The 16,884-nt window shown below is 32.9% G+C and overlaps 1 protein-coding gene across 11 annotated transcripts in view; it reads left to right on the top strand.

The window, feature by feature from the left end:
• The window catches only part of PPIG (peptidylprolyl isomerase G), a 51,527-nt gene extending 34,677 nt beyond the window's left edge, over nucleotides 1-16,850 (top strand). For all 11 annotated transcript variants that reach the window (XM_025460095.3, XM_025460093.3, XM_049106248.1 and 8 more), the window contains 5 exons: nucleotides 4,355-4,568; nucleotides 5,373-5,540; nucleotides 7,971-8,058; nucleotides 10,821-10,957; nucleotides 11,178-16,850. In XM_025460095.3, the coding sequence (XP_025315880.1) occupies nucleotides 4,355-4,568; nucleotides 5,373-5,540; nucleotides 7,971-8,058; nucleotides 10,821-10,957; nucleotides 11,178-12,285 (1,715 nt within the window). In that variant the 3' untranslated portion in view covers nucleotides 12,286-16,850. The remainder of the gene's footprint in view (nucleotides 1-4,354; nucleotides 4,569-5,372; nucleotides 5,541-7,970; nucleotides 8,059-10,820; nucleotides 10,958-11,177) is intronic.
• Nucleotides 16,851-16,884: the final 34 nt, after the last annotated feature.

Genomic DNA, 16,884 nt, shown 5'->3' on the forward strand with positions numbered 1-16,884 from the left:
AAATTACACACACCTTAAACGTCAACTAAACTATCACAGTTAATCACTGGTGTTATGAGTCACATCAGAGCACAATCTACTGCTAAGACCTTCCATCTGATTTTAGATCACCTTCCTTCCACTACTTTATACAAATTCACAAGTTATAGCCCCCTGATATTCATTGCCACAAGCAAACCCCAGGTTTTTTCCAAAGTAAAGTGCCACATTTATTGTTGTATTTATGTATTAACCACATAACATGTAAAAATATGCTGCCATTTTTATTAGTTTCCTATCCTTTTTTCATGTCATTGATGAAGTTTTTGAGTTTTGCACCCCTTCCCTCATTTTTCCTATAAGCCATGTAGTTTTTATTGTGTAATTTTTTTATACACAGCATAGCGATTTACAGGAATACATATGTTGTGTAACATTGGAACTGACTTTACTTCTTGAAAGCCTTTCTACTACTCTTGTGTTTATTGACCATACTCACTTCTAAATCCATATATAATTTATAGTCAGAGTTCCTAGAAAATTTACTACGTAAGTGTATATTTTCTGATGTTCTTTGCTATTCAGTGCACACTTGTTGGTTTTTTTTTCCAAATAGATTCTGAATTCTGTGAAGGAAGGTACATGTCTTAGAAATTTACTATCGAACATCCCCATACTCTACATACAGTTCTTTATCTTTGTATCCTGGCATCATGTTGCATACATATCTATATACTATTCAATTAAACATACTGAACCACACGAGTTTGAACTGCTTGAGTCCACTTGTACATGGATTTTTAAAATATATAAACAGTACAGTACTATAAATGTATTTTTCTTCCTTATGATTTTCTTAATATTTTTTCTCTAGTTTATTTTAAGAATACAGTATATGGAGACACCTGAGTGGCTCAATTGGCTAAGCATCTGACTCTTGATTTCAACTCAGATCATGATCTCAGGTTTGAGGGATCCAGCCCCACATTGGGCTTCATGCTGGGCATGGAGCCTGCTTGAATTTTTCTCCTTCTGCCCTTCCAACTCCCTTCTCTCTGTCTCTTCTCCACCTCTCTCTAAAGAAAAATGCAGTATATAATCTATATAACCTACAAAATATGTGTTGCTTGACTTTTATTTTTGGTAAGGTTTCTGGTCAACAGTAGCAGTTAAGTTTCTCTGGAGTCAGAAATTACCTGTGGATTTTTAACTGTACAGGGGTTTGGTCATTTGTATTTGTTTATCTGAGAAGGATAAAATTTCAGTTGGATTCATAATATGCCTAAATCCTATTTTTAAATTTAGTTTAACACAGATTTTGAGGCTCAGGATACATCATTCTATTAGAACGAATACTGATTTCATTATGTCTCTGCTTTTGCCTTATACTCTTCTGTACTTTAACTGCCATTTCTTTCTCATTTTCTCTCTTTTTTTCTCCCGAGCAGATCATAGGAAAAGGACATGCATGTAAACTTAAATGTTACTTTTAAAATAATATTGACAAACATCAGAAGAGGAAACTTTTTTAACCTTAGAACTTTCTAAGCTCCCTTCCAAGGCATTTTTCCTAAAACACAGTTTATTTTCCTTTTATAGTTGGATGTCATCTAATATTTAGATTATATATATTACCATAAGAAGTAGTTATAAATCTCTCTCTGGCATTTCATATTGTTGTGATATTTTGTTTCACCCAAATGTTTTCTTGAAAAGTGATGTGTGACTAAAAGGTCATTTGAAATATATTTAATACATTTGACACCTTTGATGTAAATTTGATGGGGAGTAAATTAGGCTTATTTGTTAAAGAAACCAATTGCAATGTATTTCTCATGGAAAAGAATCTCCGTGCAAAAAAGTACAAGTTGAAACTGGTAAATAAAGCTTTGTTAATCTGGTAAATCATGGTAATCAAGTAAAGCATTACTGTGTTTATGTAAAATATTTTTATTTTGCTTGCCTGTTATGTGATCTCATATTTAGAGTTATTCATTATTAATTTACTCTTTTAATTTAAGTTTGATTATCTCCTACCCACCCACCCATCTCTCAGGTTTGTAGTATATATAAGTAGATGTTTCAGTTTATGTTTACATACCCATTCTGTGCCTCAACCAACAATAGTGGTCTTGGGTTCACATTAACAGCTGGACTCATGAGACAAAATAGACTTCACTCAATACTGAGGTTATTTTCCTTTAAGAAGGGATACAGGACGGAAACAGTACAGTTTGTACAGCAGCAACATAGAGAGATCTCATGATATTCAGGTGGAGTTTACATATGTCCCAGGCATCTCACACTTGTTATGTTCACGATCTTGAGGAACATGACTGTGTGATGAAGCCCTTACCTCGAGTCTCTTCACCCACCCCCCTCCCCACCTCTGCCCCTTCATGTTTTATACCTTATTCCCATTCTCTAGATGAGATCATCGGTACTAGAAAAACAATCTTGGCAGTGAACTGCAAGTCCCGGGTAAAATACATAGTAACTTCAGCCACATTGTCATTTATCTTATAATTAGCACACTCTTATTTATAACTTCGGAGTTAAGAGTTTCAAGAATGATTTGGCCAAGTGCCATATCCTCAGGTGCTCCTGAGGCTAAAGGAAAGGTTATAAAACCAACTGTTAACCCTTTCAGTTAAGGTCTGTAAACAACCAACAGTCAGTTCAAAGTTGTATTTTCTTTGTCCTCTGATTTTTTTTTTTTTTAAATCATAGAAAATAATAACATATACAGAAGTGGTTTAAATAGTATAAGCAAACAAATGTTCATTCCTGCTTCAATAATTAAGTCATGGCCAGTCTCATTTTACCTATACCCTGGCCAGTTCTCCCTTCTTGTTATTTTGAAGCAAATTCTAGGCATAACATTTAATTGATAAATATTTCATTTTGGGTCCCTTGAAAATGGTTCTATTAAAAAAACCAATATTGTAATCATATGTACACACACACTTGTATTCCTGAATATTCCTGTCAGTGTTCAGATTTCTGTTTAATGTTACTTTTTTAATGTTTTAATTTGAATCCAAGGTTCAGACATTGGGGTTGTAAGATTTTTTTAATTTTGTTTTAAAGAGATTTCCACTGCCATGTCTTTTGTATTCTTGAGACTCATTTGTTGAACAAGCTAGGTCATTTATCCTGTACTGTTTCCCACTATTGCACACATTGAATTACCCTGATTGCATCTTTGTTATGTAATGTGTTCTTTTTAACTTCTATTCATATGACTTGTAGTTAGATCTAGAATGTTGATCAGATGCTGTTGGGATTGATTTCTTGATGGGAGCAAGAGTCACATACCAAAGGTAGTTTTTGTGCTGTGTAGCAGCTCTTGGTGTCAGTGCCTCATTATGAGTTGCAAAATGATGATATCCTGACTGTATAATTTCTGCTTCATTTATTCCTGGAATACTTTTGATAAAGAGCATCTTCCTTTCATCCACTGTTTGGTTAGCCTGTGGTACAGTTTGTATAAGGAAAAGCAGGTAAATTCTTTAAATTTTACTTACCAATAACATTATGAACTGATGGATTCTAATATATTTGATGTGTTCCAGTCTATTACAGTTATCCATATGTCAATGTTGTCCTATTTCTGCTCTGATTTCACTTAAAGTCCACCATAGTTTGAATTAGAATACCTTTTGATGAGTCAAGCTCTATTCAGTTTGTCTTCTCGTTGCCTAATTCCTGTATCATACTTCATTTATTTATATTAGTTGCCTAGTCCTTAAAGCATTTGAGTTTTGGGATCCCTTTAAAAATTATTACCTAATTAACCTAACATAAAATTTTAATTTGAAGTAACTTGTTTGTAGCAAAGTTATTAACCATTGGCAAATGACTACCTCTGTGGTAACAGTGCTCTTCAATGAAGTGAAATTTCTTAATCATTAGAAGAATGCTCAGGTATGAAAATAAGCCAATGCCAGTGGAGTCATGTTTCTTATTTTCCACATTCATGTAAATAATTTTTTGTGTGTTATTTCTCTCCTACAGTTCTGCTTCTATTCTTGATAATAAGAAAAAGTTGAAAACCACAAGAAGATTTGAATCTGGGAGTCCTAAAATTCTGTGCTTTTTAGATAATGTCATTTAAGTGTTTTCTAAAATCAACTTAGACTTACCTGTTACTTTTCCAAAATTATTTGGCAAAGTAGATACAACTTTGATCCATGAAGCCAGAGATCTAGATTCTAATCCTAAGTCTTGACTCCTTTCCTGTACCCCTCAGTTCAAATAGGTGGATGAGCTAAGTGTTAAATATTGGACTTAGAATCTGCAGCAAATTTAAATTTCCACTTAAAAGTTTATCTAAAAAATGCTGACCAAAACCTTTTTTTATTTTTTATTAAAGCTAAGAAAGAAGAAAAGAAAAGACATAAGTCATCCTCCTCCTCCTCCTCTTCATCCAGTGACTCAGATAGCTCAAGTGATTCTCAGTCCTCTTCTGATTCTTCTGATTCAGAAAGTGCTTCTGAAGAGAAATCAAAAAAAAGAAAAAAGAAACATAGGAAAAATTCCCGAAAACACAAGAAAGAAAAGAAGAAGCGAAAGAAAAGCAAGAAAAGGTCTTAATTTAACTTTTATAGTACTAGCTTTATATTTGAATTGTCTTCAGTTTATAAGTAAATCTATTGAGATTTTGGATCAATTGTATAGCAATATTAAAAAAGTGAGAAATACTTTCTAGCATGAAGTATAAGACCATTTTTATTCTATAGTCTATATTAGGTACATTTCATTTCCTTTTTTTTTCATTTCCATTTTCAACAAAACTATTCATTTTAGTTTGTCTGAACTCAGTGAAATGATGCTTTTGGTTTTATAGGTTTGTGTTTCATAGGAGATAAATATTTAGCATTAACGAGAATTACAGGAAAACGGTTATTTATTTTCCTTATGTTTTATAGCAGTCTTTCTTGCTTTTTTTTTGTCCTTTATTTCCTTTGTTGCTATGCAAGCACAAGGGTAAAAGCAAATAATGACAGTATATTTTTCTGTTTTGTCTGAATCTTTTTATACTAAAACTTGTCATTATATGCCTATTGCCTTTAAAGCAACTAATTTATTTGCCTACATTTTAAGTATTTTATCAGTGCATGGCTTATGGAGTTCCATATTTTAAACTCATTTTATTAGAAAATTCTGAGAATGTAATAACAGAAATCATTGATTTTGGTTTTGGGTTGGTTAGCTGGTTTGTCAGAGGAATGAAGGAGGATTTTCCCTATGTTATTGCATCTTTGTGGGGGAGTAGGCAGGATGGCATATATATTGTAATATCTTATAAAGGAAAGAAATACCAACAAATGGAAATTTGGGATAGATACGTAATAATGAAATGGAATTTGTTTTGTGTGTTTTCTGTTAAGTGCATCTAGTGAAAGTGAGACTGAAAATCTTGAAGCACAACCCCAGTCTACTGTCCGTCCAGAAGAGATCCCTCCTATACCTGAAAATAGATTCCTAATGAGAAAAAGTCCTCCTAAAGCTGATGAAAAAGAGAGGAAAAACAGAGAAAGAGAGAGAGAGAGAGAGTGGTATGTTAATGTGTCTGTCTTGTAGAGTGTTCTACATTCTTTTAAGTCTTCACTTACTTTAAACAAGATTTAACTGATGACTTTGTCTTAAGATTGAAATCTTTTTTTATAAGCTAATGTTAGCAAAGCTCCTTTTTGTTAACCACGTAGCTTAAAAGAAGAACTGAATTCAAACAGATTTTGAGTAAAAGTTACTTTTTTGAAAAATAAGCACCACAAAATGCCTTTGTTGGCATTTTGGCAATTTCAGACCAATTCCATTTAAAACAAGCTAAGTATCTTACTGTGTAATTTGTATATATTAAACTTATAAGTAAGTAAGAACCTTTATTTTCCAATTTGTCTAATAGGCAAAAATGCTGTTTTTCATGCCTGATTTATAGTATTGTGGTAATGAAAATTGATACCATATTCAAGTTCTTTGAAAATTTTGTACATAAATTCACATTATTAGTATTAGTAGGCCTGTTCTTTATAAATCATTTTAATAATTATATCCAACAGTAGAAAAAAGGTTGAAATCATTTTATTATTAGAAATGTGTTGTTATAGCATAAAAGTAATAAAATTTTGAGTTTTCCCCTATACTTACACAATATAGTAAAAATATAAAAATAAATCTTAGCTTAAAAAAACTGATTTGAGGGACACCTGGATGGCTCAGTGGTTGAACATCTAATCTGCCTTTGGCTCAGGGCATGATCCTGGAGTTCAGGATCGAGTCTTGCATCAGGTTCCCCACAAGGAGCCTGCCTCTCCCTCTGCCTGTGTCTCTGCCTCTCTCTGTGTGTCTCTTATGAATAAATAATATCTTAAAACAAAAAACAAAAACCCAAAACTTATTCAAACGGGGTAATTTTGATGGATTGGATTGAGTTAATTTTTCCTTAAGTATTAGGAAAGGATATATTTTTTTTTTTTAAGAAAGGATATTTTTAAGGAAATAGATTATTGCAGAGAGAATGTTTGAACTACTTAAAAATGAACTTTTCGAACATAACTTACATGAATATTGTTGGTACTAATTAAATATTAACTCATTATTTTTTGAAAACCTTTTCCTTTTTTGGTGTAAACCAGGATATAAACATTTTGCTAATTCACATCAGCTTGTGTCTGCTTATTTCTCAGTACCTACCCTTTTCTGTAGTTTTTTTTTTTTTTTTTTTTCCCTTAAGATTTTATTCATTCATTCATGAGAAACAGAGAGAGAGAGTCAGAGACACAGGCAGAGGGAGAAGCAGGCTCCATGCAGGGAGCCCAACGTGGGACTCGATCCCGGGTCTCCAGGATCACACCCCAGGCTGCAGGCAGCACTAAACCACTGGGCCATCAGGGCTGCCCTTCTATAGTTCTTTTAACAGTGAACAGTTGCTTATAGGATTATAAACTACTTTGGAATAAGACGGTAGGGGGTTGTTTTGTTTTTTAAATATTTTATTTATTTGTTTTAGAGAGTGTGTGTGCACCAGTGGGAAGAGGGGCAGAGGGAAAGAATCTCAAGTAGATTCCTTGCAGATCTCAATATGGGCTCAGTCCCAGGCCCCTGAGATCACGACCTGTGCTGAAATCAAGAGTTGGATGCTCAACTGACTAAGCCACACAGGCCACCTCAAATAAGATACTTTTAAAATTATTCTTAGTGTCATACAGCCTGTGGTGAGCTATGGTGATTTTCCTTAACACTGTCAGCTCTTCTATGATGATTTTCCTTAACACTGTCAAGTTAATTTCACCTTTAGAAAGGTTATTTTTAACAGTGTTTCTCAGCACACAGCTGGCATTTTGGGGCAGAATAGTTCTTCATCCTCGTGCATTATAAGATTTTAGCATTCTTAACTTGTGGCAATAAGTACCAGTAGCACTCTCTAGTCCTTGGCAGTCGAAAAATGCTCCCATACTTTTCCAAATACTACCTACTAGGAATTGATAACATTGAAAACCACTGATTGTGTATAAGATTTTAAATTTATTAGTTTAGATCAGTAAAGCTATATTCTCCAGATTCATTTTATATTATGTTTTGATATTTTAATTTAAATCTAATTAGTATCTTATTAGTTTCAGAGGTATAGTGATTTATCAGTTGCATGCAACACCCAACGCTCATTACATCAAGCACCGCCCTCCTCAGTGCCCATTACCAAGTTACCCCATCCCTTTAGCAACCCTCCATTTATTTCCCATTAAGAGTCTTATAGTTTGTCTCCCTTTCTGATTTCATCTGATTTTATTCTTTCCTCCCTTCCCCTATGATCCTTTGTCTTAACTTCCACATATAAGTGAAATCATGATAACTCTTTCTCTGACTTACAGCATTATTCCCTCTAGTTCTACTCACATTATTGCAAATGGTAAGATTGCATTTTTTTTGTTGGCTGAGTAATACTGAATTGTGTATATTTTAATTTTCCCTTTGCTTCCTTCTAGTAATCCACCTAACTCCCAGCCTGCTTCATATCAGAGGCGACTTTTAGTTACTAGGTCTGGCAGGAAAATTAAAGGAAGAGGACCAAGGGTAGGTGATTCTTTTTCCCAGAAATCTTAATAATATTGCATTTATCGTAAATAATTTGATTGTTTCTTATATATTCTTTTATACATAAGTAACTAAAATTTAGATAGGGGTATTGAATTATATGTTCTCTTTTTATAGTAACTTCTTTCTGTTGGTACTTCCAGACTGAAAATACATGGGATGTAATAGATTTTACATCTACATGGTAAAAATGAGATGAGTATCTTTCTTGTGCCTCCTTGTTACTTCCTGATCACTGTATCTCTAATCTTTTTAAAAATTAATAAAAATTAACCCCGTGCTTATATTTCATCCTCTTTATTGGATCAGAATTTGAATATCTTTCTTGTGTTTTCAAGATTTCTTAGGAATGTGGCTATACTTGGTATATTATTTTTTCACTACTTATTTCTAAACCATTTCAATTTGTCTTCTACCATTCTGCTGAAAATAGCACTTGATACACAGTTGGCTACATGTCACAAAATCCAATAGGTCCTTCCAGCCTTTGTCTTACTTAATCTCCCTCCTTGTAATACTCTTTCCACTTGCTTCCATCCTATCTTCTTTCTGTCTCTTGGCCAGTCTATTTTAAATGTCCAATGCTACTATAACTGGCCCTTAATATAGTAGTACCTCAGGGTTCCAACTCTTATCCTTTTGATCCTTGGGCAGTCTTATCACTCACAGTTTCAGTGGCTACCTATATGTTGATAATTACCAAATGTTCATTTGCTATTCTGGTACCAAGACTTATTTGACAGTCAGCTAATTATTTAACAAACCCCTCAAACTCAGTCTAGATAATGTTGAGTATAAACACTTCTTCTTCAGACCAGGTGATCCTCCTTTAGGTTCCTACTTTCAGTTTTAGACACCACCATCTGTGCAGTTACTTATAGCCCAAAAATCATTTTATTTCTCTCCTTTACTACCTTGTATATCTTACTTATCACCAAATCATGTTTTCATTTCAACCTGTTCTAAATACTTTGAAATCCATCTGTTTCTCTCAGACTCCACTCCCACCATCTTAATTCAGTTTCCCTTTGTATATTTTCTGAAGTAGAAATGTCCTTCTAACTGTTCTCATGGCAGTTCTCAAACATTTTTGTCTTAGAATCTTTTTTACCCTTTTACACTTTTTTTTTTTTTTTAATTTTTATTTTTTTATGATAGTCACAGAGAGAGAGAGAGGCAGAGACACAGGCAGAGGGAGAAGCAGGCTCCATGCACCGGGAGCCTGATGTGGGATTCGATCCCGGGTCTCCAGGATCGTGCCCTGGGCCAAAGGCAGGCGCTAAACCGCTGCGCCACCCAGGGATCCCTACACTTTTTTTTTTTTTTAATGCAGAGCTTGAACTTACAACCTTGAGATCAACACCTGAGCTGAAATCAGGAGTTGGACACTTAACTGACTGAACCACCCAGGTGTTCCAGAATCTCTTTACACTCTTAAAAAATTATTGAGAACCCAAAAGAACTTTTGTGATTTGGGTTATATCTATCGATATTTTACAGTTTTAGAAATTATAACCAAGAACTGTTTAAAATACAAAAATGTATAAGCATACATTCCATTAGCTATGAAAGGAAAGATATTGGAAACATCACGTAGTCTCTGAAAAACTCCACTGTACAATGAGAGTGAAAGAGAAAAAGGCAAATGGCATGATATGATATAAAATCTTGGGATCCCCGACTACATTTTGAGAATCACTGATAGAATTCGTTCTCTAAACAGCATCCAAAATGTTCATTTAAAAATGAAAATGTCACTCCTTTGCCATCAATCTTAGGCCATGTTAACAATTTTGGATTTATCCAATGAGACCTCATAAACTAGTCCTTGCTTGCCTCATCAGTATTATTTAGTATTACTTTTCCTGGCAGTTTTTGTCTTTAGCCATACTGATCTATCTTATGATCTTTTCTAAAAAAAAATGCAGTGTTTTTTCCCATCACAGGACCTTCAAATATGATTATTTCTTATGTTTCACATGTTCTTCCTTAACCATCCATCCTCACACTTTTACCTTTTCCTTACCCTAGCCTATGTAATTCCTCATGCATGTTTGTTAGTTTTTAGATTTTAATTATCATTTAACTTTCCCTGTACTAGGCCAGATCTCTTTGTTATATATTTTCTGAGCACTTTGTACTTCTTTTATACTGATTCTAATTGTAGCTGAATTAGGCTTGTTAATATTTATGAATATATATCTGCCTATGGGTTCTCTTAGCCTTGTAGAATTCAATTCCAGAGGGGCAAAATGGAGATATGTCTTGGCTCACTAATGTTTCCTCAATACATAATAAAGTTGTTGGCCATTCCAAGAGCTGAGTAAATATTGCTTGAATAAATGAACATCTATGCCTTTACTCAATTATTCTCACAATATGGGATATTTGCTTTGAAATATCAAGAATACTTATTTCCAAATTGGAACTTGGCAAGTTGTAAGGGTTCTTGTAACTGTTATGCTCCAGTAGCATAACTAAAATAGGACAGCTCTGTGGAGAGGACAAGGGTGGCTAGAATTTATGTGGTTAATGCTTTTTATTTGGAATTTATAGTAAAGTGAATGTTTAAAGTATTTTTGCTCCACAGGTTTCATTCTTGAAAATTAGGAAATTTCCTTATTTTAAAGGGTATAGAAATATCAGACATTTTATTTGAACCTAGAAATGTATATGCTATAGCTATTGTAATGCTTTTATATTTTTATACATTAAATTTTTCCCCTTTTTATTTTTTTAAGCGTTACCGAACTCCTTCTAGATCCAGATCAAGGGATCGTTTCAGACGTAGTGAGACTCCTCCACATTGGAGGCAAGAGATGCAGAGAGCACAAAGAATGAGGGTATCAAGTGGTGAAAGATGGATCAAAGGGGATAAGTAAGAATTAACTATATTATTTCAAATGTAGTGTGACAAGTTTGGTTTTTTGGGTTTTTTTTTTTTGTTTTTTTTTACTTTTGTACATAAAGTTTATTTATAGCTATTTAAATTGTTTCTGAATATTTTAAAGGATATAGAGTGCCATTTTGGCTAATAATGGATACCATTGTTTTCCTAATAAAATTTCCAAAAAAACTTTTTTCTCTTTATTTTTTAGGAGTGAGTTAAACGAAATAAAAGAAAATCAAAGAAGCCCAGTTAGAATAAAAGAGAAAAAAGTAATTGATCACAGGCATGTGTCTGAGAGTCCAAACAGAAAAAATGAAAAGGAAAAGAAAGTTAAAGATCACAAATCTAACAGCAAAGAGAGAGACATCAGAAGAAATTCAGAAAAAGATGAGAAGTATAATAAAAACAAAGTGAAGAAAAGGGCCAAATCTAAAAGTAGGAGTAAAAGCAAAGAGAAATCAAAGAGTAAAGAAAGAGATACAAAGCATAATAGACATGAAGAAAAGAGGATGAGGTCAAGGAGTAAAGAAAGAGATCATGAGATTATTAAAGAAAAAGAAAAGTCTGATTCTAAAGGAAAAGATCAGGAAAGGAGTAGAAGTAAAGAGAAGTCTAAACAGTTAGAATCAAAGAGTAATGAGCATGATCATAATAAAAGTAAGGAAAAAGATAGACGTGCACAGTCTAGGAGTAGAGAGCGTGATACAACTAAAGGCAAGCACAGTTACAACAGTAGAACAAGGGAACGGAGCAGAAGTAGGGACAGGAGCAGAAGAGTGCGATCTAGAAGCCATGACCGAGATCGCAGCAGAAGCAAGGATTACCATAGATACAGAGAACAGGAATACAGGAGAAGAGGAAGGTCTCGAAGCCGAGAGAGAAGAGCAACACCAGGAAGATCGAGAAGTAAAGATAGGAGAAGGAGAAGGAGAGATTCACGGAGCTCAGAGAGGGAAGAAAGTCAAAGTAGAAACAAGGAAAAATACAGAAACCAAGAAAGTAAGAGTTCACACAGAAAAGAAAATTCTGAGGGTGAGAAGAGAATGTACTCTAAAAATCGTGATCATAATAGCTCAAATAACAGGGAAAAAAAGGCTGAGAGAGATCAAAGTCCATTCTCAAAAATAAAACAAAGTAGTCAGGACAATGAATTAAAGTTCTCCACATTGAAAAATAAGGATGACGAGAAGACCAGATCCTCAGTGGAAAAAGAAAACCAAAAATCAAAGGGTCAAGAAAATGACCACATACATGATAAAAATAAAAAATTTGATCATGAATCAAGCCCTGGAACAGATGAAGACAAAAGTGGATGAGTGAGTTGTGTAAACTTATTTCCATTCTGTCTCAAATTTTAAGTTTTAGAGACTTGCTGATGAATCTCCTTTATGTTGTTTTCCTCTTTTCATTGTTTTTGGGTTTTATGTTTGTCTTTTTTTTTTTTTTATGTGGACTTCATTGAGTTGATCTTTTGATAATCTGCAACCTGGATAATTTGTACTGCTAAAGTTTTAATAAACTTGAAATGAGAAAAACACTTTGGTGTAATACTGTGTGCTGTGTTTAACTATTTCATGTATGCATTTTTGTGTTGCAACAATCAGCCAGTAGCAAGTATGCTATTCTACATCCCAGTTTGTGTGATCAGCCAGTTCAAAACAAGCATAACTGATTGTTGGAATACATTGTTACAGAAGCTTGTGTTTCTCATGATTAAAGTATCTTTAGAAGCCACTAGATAGAAGAAATCTTGTATAGATTTTATGGTTGCATTTAAATAGAGGCTTGCAGCAGCTGCAGCTTTTAATTAAACAGAAAAGCAGGATCCTAATAACTTGAGATCTTAGGTCATCACTTTTTATTTTATAGTAATTTGTGCTTTAAAAGTTACTTATATTGCACTTCCTATGTTCTTTATAATTCCACTAATAGCTTGATTCATACTAATATTTTTCCTGACTAGTTTTGTTTCACTTAACTGTCTACAAAAATAATTGAGAACTTTTTTCAGCTGATATAGGATTAAGTTTGATTTGCTGTTATACAGCATCTGACAGGAACTATACCTTGGAAATTCAGATTGTAATTCTCAATTCTATGTTGCTTTTGGTCTCAAAAGATGAAATTTTTGCTTTGGGGAACATTGCGTTATTATTATTCTCATTACCTTTCTCTAAAATGAAGATATTTTTCTCACTAAAACATACCACTTGTGCAGGCCTTTATGTGATATTCTAAAAATTGTTAGTATTGACATACTAACTTCCGAGATTTCTTTTTTGGCCACTGATCTATATAGAGTTGAGTGTTAATTCTGCATGGTACTTGTTTTGTTTTTGTTTATGTTTTGTTTTTTTTTTAACTTAAGCTGGCTTCTCTAACTCATAGTAGTGAGTTTCAAATGGCAAGAAAATGCATCTTTTCTATATATGTATCACAATAGGGTATAGCATGTTTATGACTCTGGTTTCTTTCTATTCAGATGGCTTTATACCATTACTGTTAACATTGTTTTAGCTTGGCATGTGTAACATTGCCACATAGAGTAGAAAGTTGCAAAATTTGATAGCTTACGGAGTTAAACAATAAAAGATACCCAAAGTCCATTTAGAATTTTGTGTGTTGTATATTGCTATTTTTGTGATGTGTGGCCTTTTTTCCTGTAATTTCTCTTCTAAATAAAAAATAAAATATTGAACATCCAGCAAACAGAAAACCTTCCTCATTTGAGAAGAAATTTCAGAAATTAATAGTAGCCTTTAGAGTGTTTTGTACTTTAATATTTGTCAATGTAGTGTCAACTCTTTTACCAGGGTAGCTTCTTGGTAAATCCAGTAATTAGACTCAGTGCTGTTTGTACTGAGCAAAGCAGTGCTTAACATATTTCCCATTATTGATTAATACACTAATGACACATTTGGCATTGTGGTAGTTGTTTCCATAATGAATAATAGGTAATGATTATAAGATTGTTTGGAATATCTTGAAGCAAATATCCACAATGAAGTCTTTTCTAAATTTTTTTTCCTGATGATAAAAGTGATAGATGTTTATGATAATCTGGGATGATTGATTTCTTAGAGACTGACCACAAACCTACCTTAGGGATGATTGAACCTTGAGTTCCCAAGCTGTATATTCTGTTACATATCTTAAATTAGTTATTGTCTTAAATTCAGTAAATTGCATTTTAAAAATCTCGTTATAAACTATTTGAGCTTTAAGAAAGGTGCTATTTAAGAAAGGATTTCTAATAACAACAGCAAAAACCCATGCTAAGTAAAAATACTTATTACATGTTAGTCTGATTGCAAAGCTTTACTAAGAATTATAGACAAGTAACCATAGGGGAAAAGTAATTTCTATAAGTAGTATTCTGTTGTGGTTTTCAAAAGAGCAACTCCATTCTAAGCATTTATAGACATTTAAAAACTTAGTTTTTACAGTAGAACAGATATAGTGAAGAAATTGAAAGATGACAATCAGGTAGATTTTATTTTCAGAATACAAAAAACATTTAGAAAATAATTAAACAGCATTAACTCTGTCATCTGCCTTTGCATCAGAATAGCACATAGCTCAAACAGTCCTTTTATTACATTTTTTTTTTAGTTTTACTACATTTTTAATAGTTGTGTCACCTTTAGCTTTTATTTTGAATATCCTCTTTCCAGAAAGACGGCTCTTTCTTTCCTGTCAAATTGATTTTATAGTTCTGTCTGAGCTTATGGTTTACCTCAAACTATCTTTGACTTGATATCCTCTAAAGATATTTAATAGGTTTATTCTATTGTTTGGCAAGTTCTGAGAATTTTTTTCATGATTATTTCATTCTTTTTGGGGGGTAAACCATCTGCCACAGAAATTGACACTACAGAGAGATTAATGTTCAGTAGAGAATCTGCTGGATTGCTTTAAAATATTTTTAAATCACAGTTAATGAGTTCATAGAGCATTGTAGTTTCTAATAGAGTACCTTAAAGCCCTCACAGAAGTTTCAAAGAATGTGTCTGATAAATCTTTGTACAAGTATGATACTGATTCATATTGGCTTTGCTGAATGGCCTTTGATTCTTGTACCCGGTAGAAGGTATTAAACTGAAAAGTGAACATTTCTTAATAATGTAGAAAGGAACACATTGGGTTTCGGTATTTTGAGTAGTGATGTTAAAGGACAATTCTAATTTGTTTTCACGTTAGTATATGGAACAAGTTAGTATGGGTTTTTTTAGTATCTCACTGTGCTTTACTCCAGGTAGCAATTTTTTTTCATCACAATTTGAATCTTTTATAGTAAATTCCCATAGTAACTTGTTCCCTTTACCTTCACCAGAAGGTACTTTAAATATACATGATATATAGTTGATTGTTATAAAAGTACATAAAATGGGTAATTTCCTGTCTTCTGGTTATGCTTATTGTAATTATTCAGTTTAGTATTCATACATTTACAGATGAATAAACTCCAAGGATTATAGATTTATAACCTGTTTATTGTGAAAAGTTTTGTTGCAATAGTTAAAAATTAAACTCTAGGAAGTGCAGCATTGACTGACACCTACCCATAGTGGGTTTCCCAGCTACCTTTAAAGGCTTCAGACATGCAAACTCTGGCCTGTGGTATGATACAAGAAGTAAATATTAAAAGAAAAATCACATAAATAAAAGTCCATCAGCAAGGTTGGAGAAGGGATTGTTGAGGGGTTTTGTCTTCAGGTATAGGAGGAGTTGTGGGGTTAAGTTGTGTTTCTGCCTTTTTTTTTTTTTTTAAAGCAAAGTCCTGTGTTACCAAAAGCCCATGCTGTGTATTTTGTTTTTTGTGTGTTTCTAGTACTTTGAAGGATTGATAAATGAATTGGATATTTGTATGTGGGGATGTTAAAAGTTGTGGCTGCTCTCTTGTGGAAGGGATAAATTCAAATGAAGTTAATGCACTTCTTTTCCTAGCTCAAAAGTCACTGTGATGTATATTTTTTTAATGAAATTTAGGAATAAAGTTGTTGTCACAATTATATAATTAGTTTCAAAATGCTGCTTCTTTTATCATTAGTCTAGTAACTGTAAAACTGTTTTCTGCAAACTGCATTTTACAGAATTTAAACTCTGAAACTATCAACTTTTATAGTTAAACATTAAATAAACTATAACAGTTTGTTTTGTATTTTTAAAATTACTGTTGTATTAGTTATTCAACCTTTATTTTTGTTAAAAGCTAAATAATGAAGATAAATCAACTAAAATATACTTTTATTTTACCCATGGGGATATAGAATTTGTATTAGGAAAAACTGAGCAAAGAGTTTTAACAATACTGAGCTGCTTTAAGAATTTAGTCAGCAGTGATGATTTCCAGAAGGTTTGGAGATAAAATTCTAATGTAAATGTTTAATCATAATGCTTCAGATTACAATGTGTCTTTTGCCTCAGCAAACTTAAGGTTAGATTTGGAATTTGCATTATTGTCTACTGGAATGCTACCATTTGCTTTTTAATTCCTCCAAATTTCTCAGCATTGGGAACACTGTATTATATCCTGTGCTTGCCAGTTTTAATATAACACTTAACATTGTAAAGCCATATCGATGTTAATTGACTTGTAAAAGATTGTCTAGTTTTGGTTTCTTGTTTGGTTTCATTTTTATTTAAATTAGATATATTTAGGGAAAATGCACCAACTTGAAAGTTAGTCACTGAAAGTAATATATGGTTAGATAAAAATGTTCTGACCATTCAGTGGTTTGTATGTGTTAACAGGTAATACTAAATTCTCGAATTTTGGAGTGTTTTTAAATGCTTTATTTAGCCAGGAGAATATGTAAAATGTGAGTGCTTCATATGAACTGTGTAAATTACTTGTGTATTAAAATACTTTTAGTATCAATTTGCTTTTTCCATTTTCATTGCTTTCTAGGTTT

Source organism: Canis lupus, chromosome 36 (genome assembly GCF_003254725.2).
Source record: "Canis lupus dingo isolate Sandy chromosome 36, ASM325472v2, whole genome shotgun sequence".
NCBI lineage: Eukaryota > Metazoa > Chordata > Mammalia > Carnivora > Canidae > Canis > Canis lupus.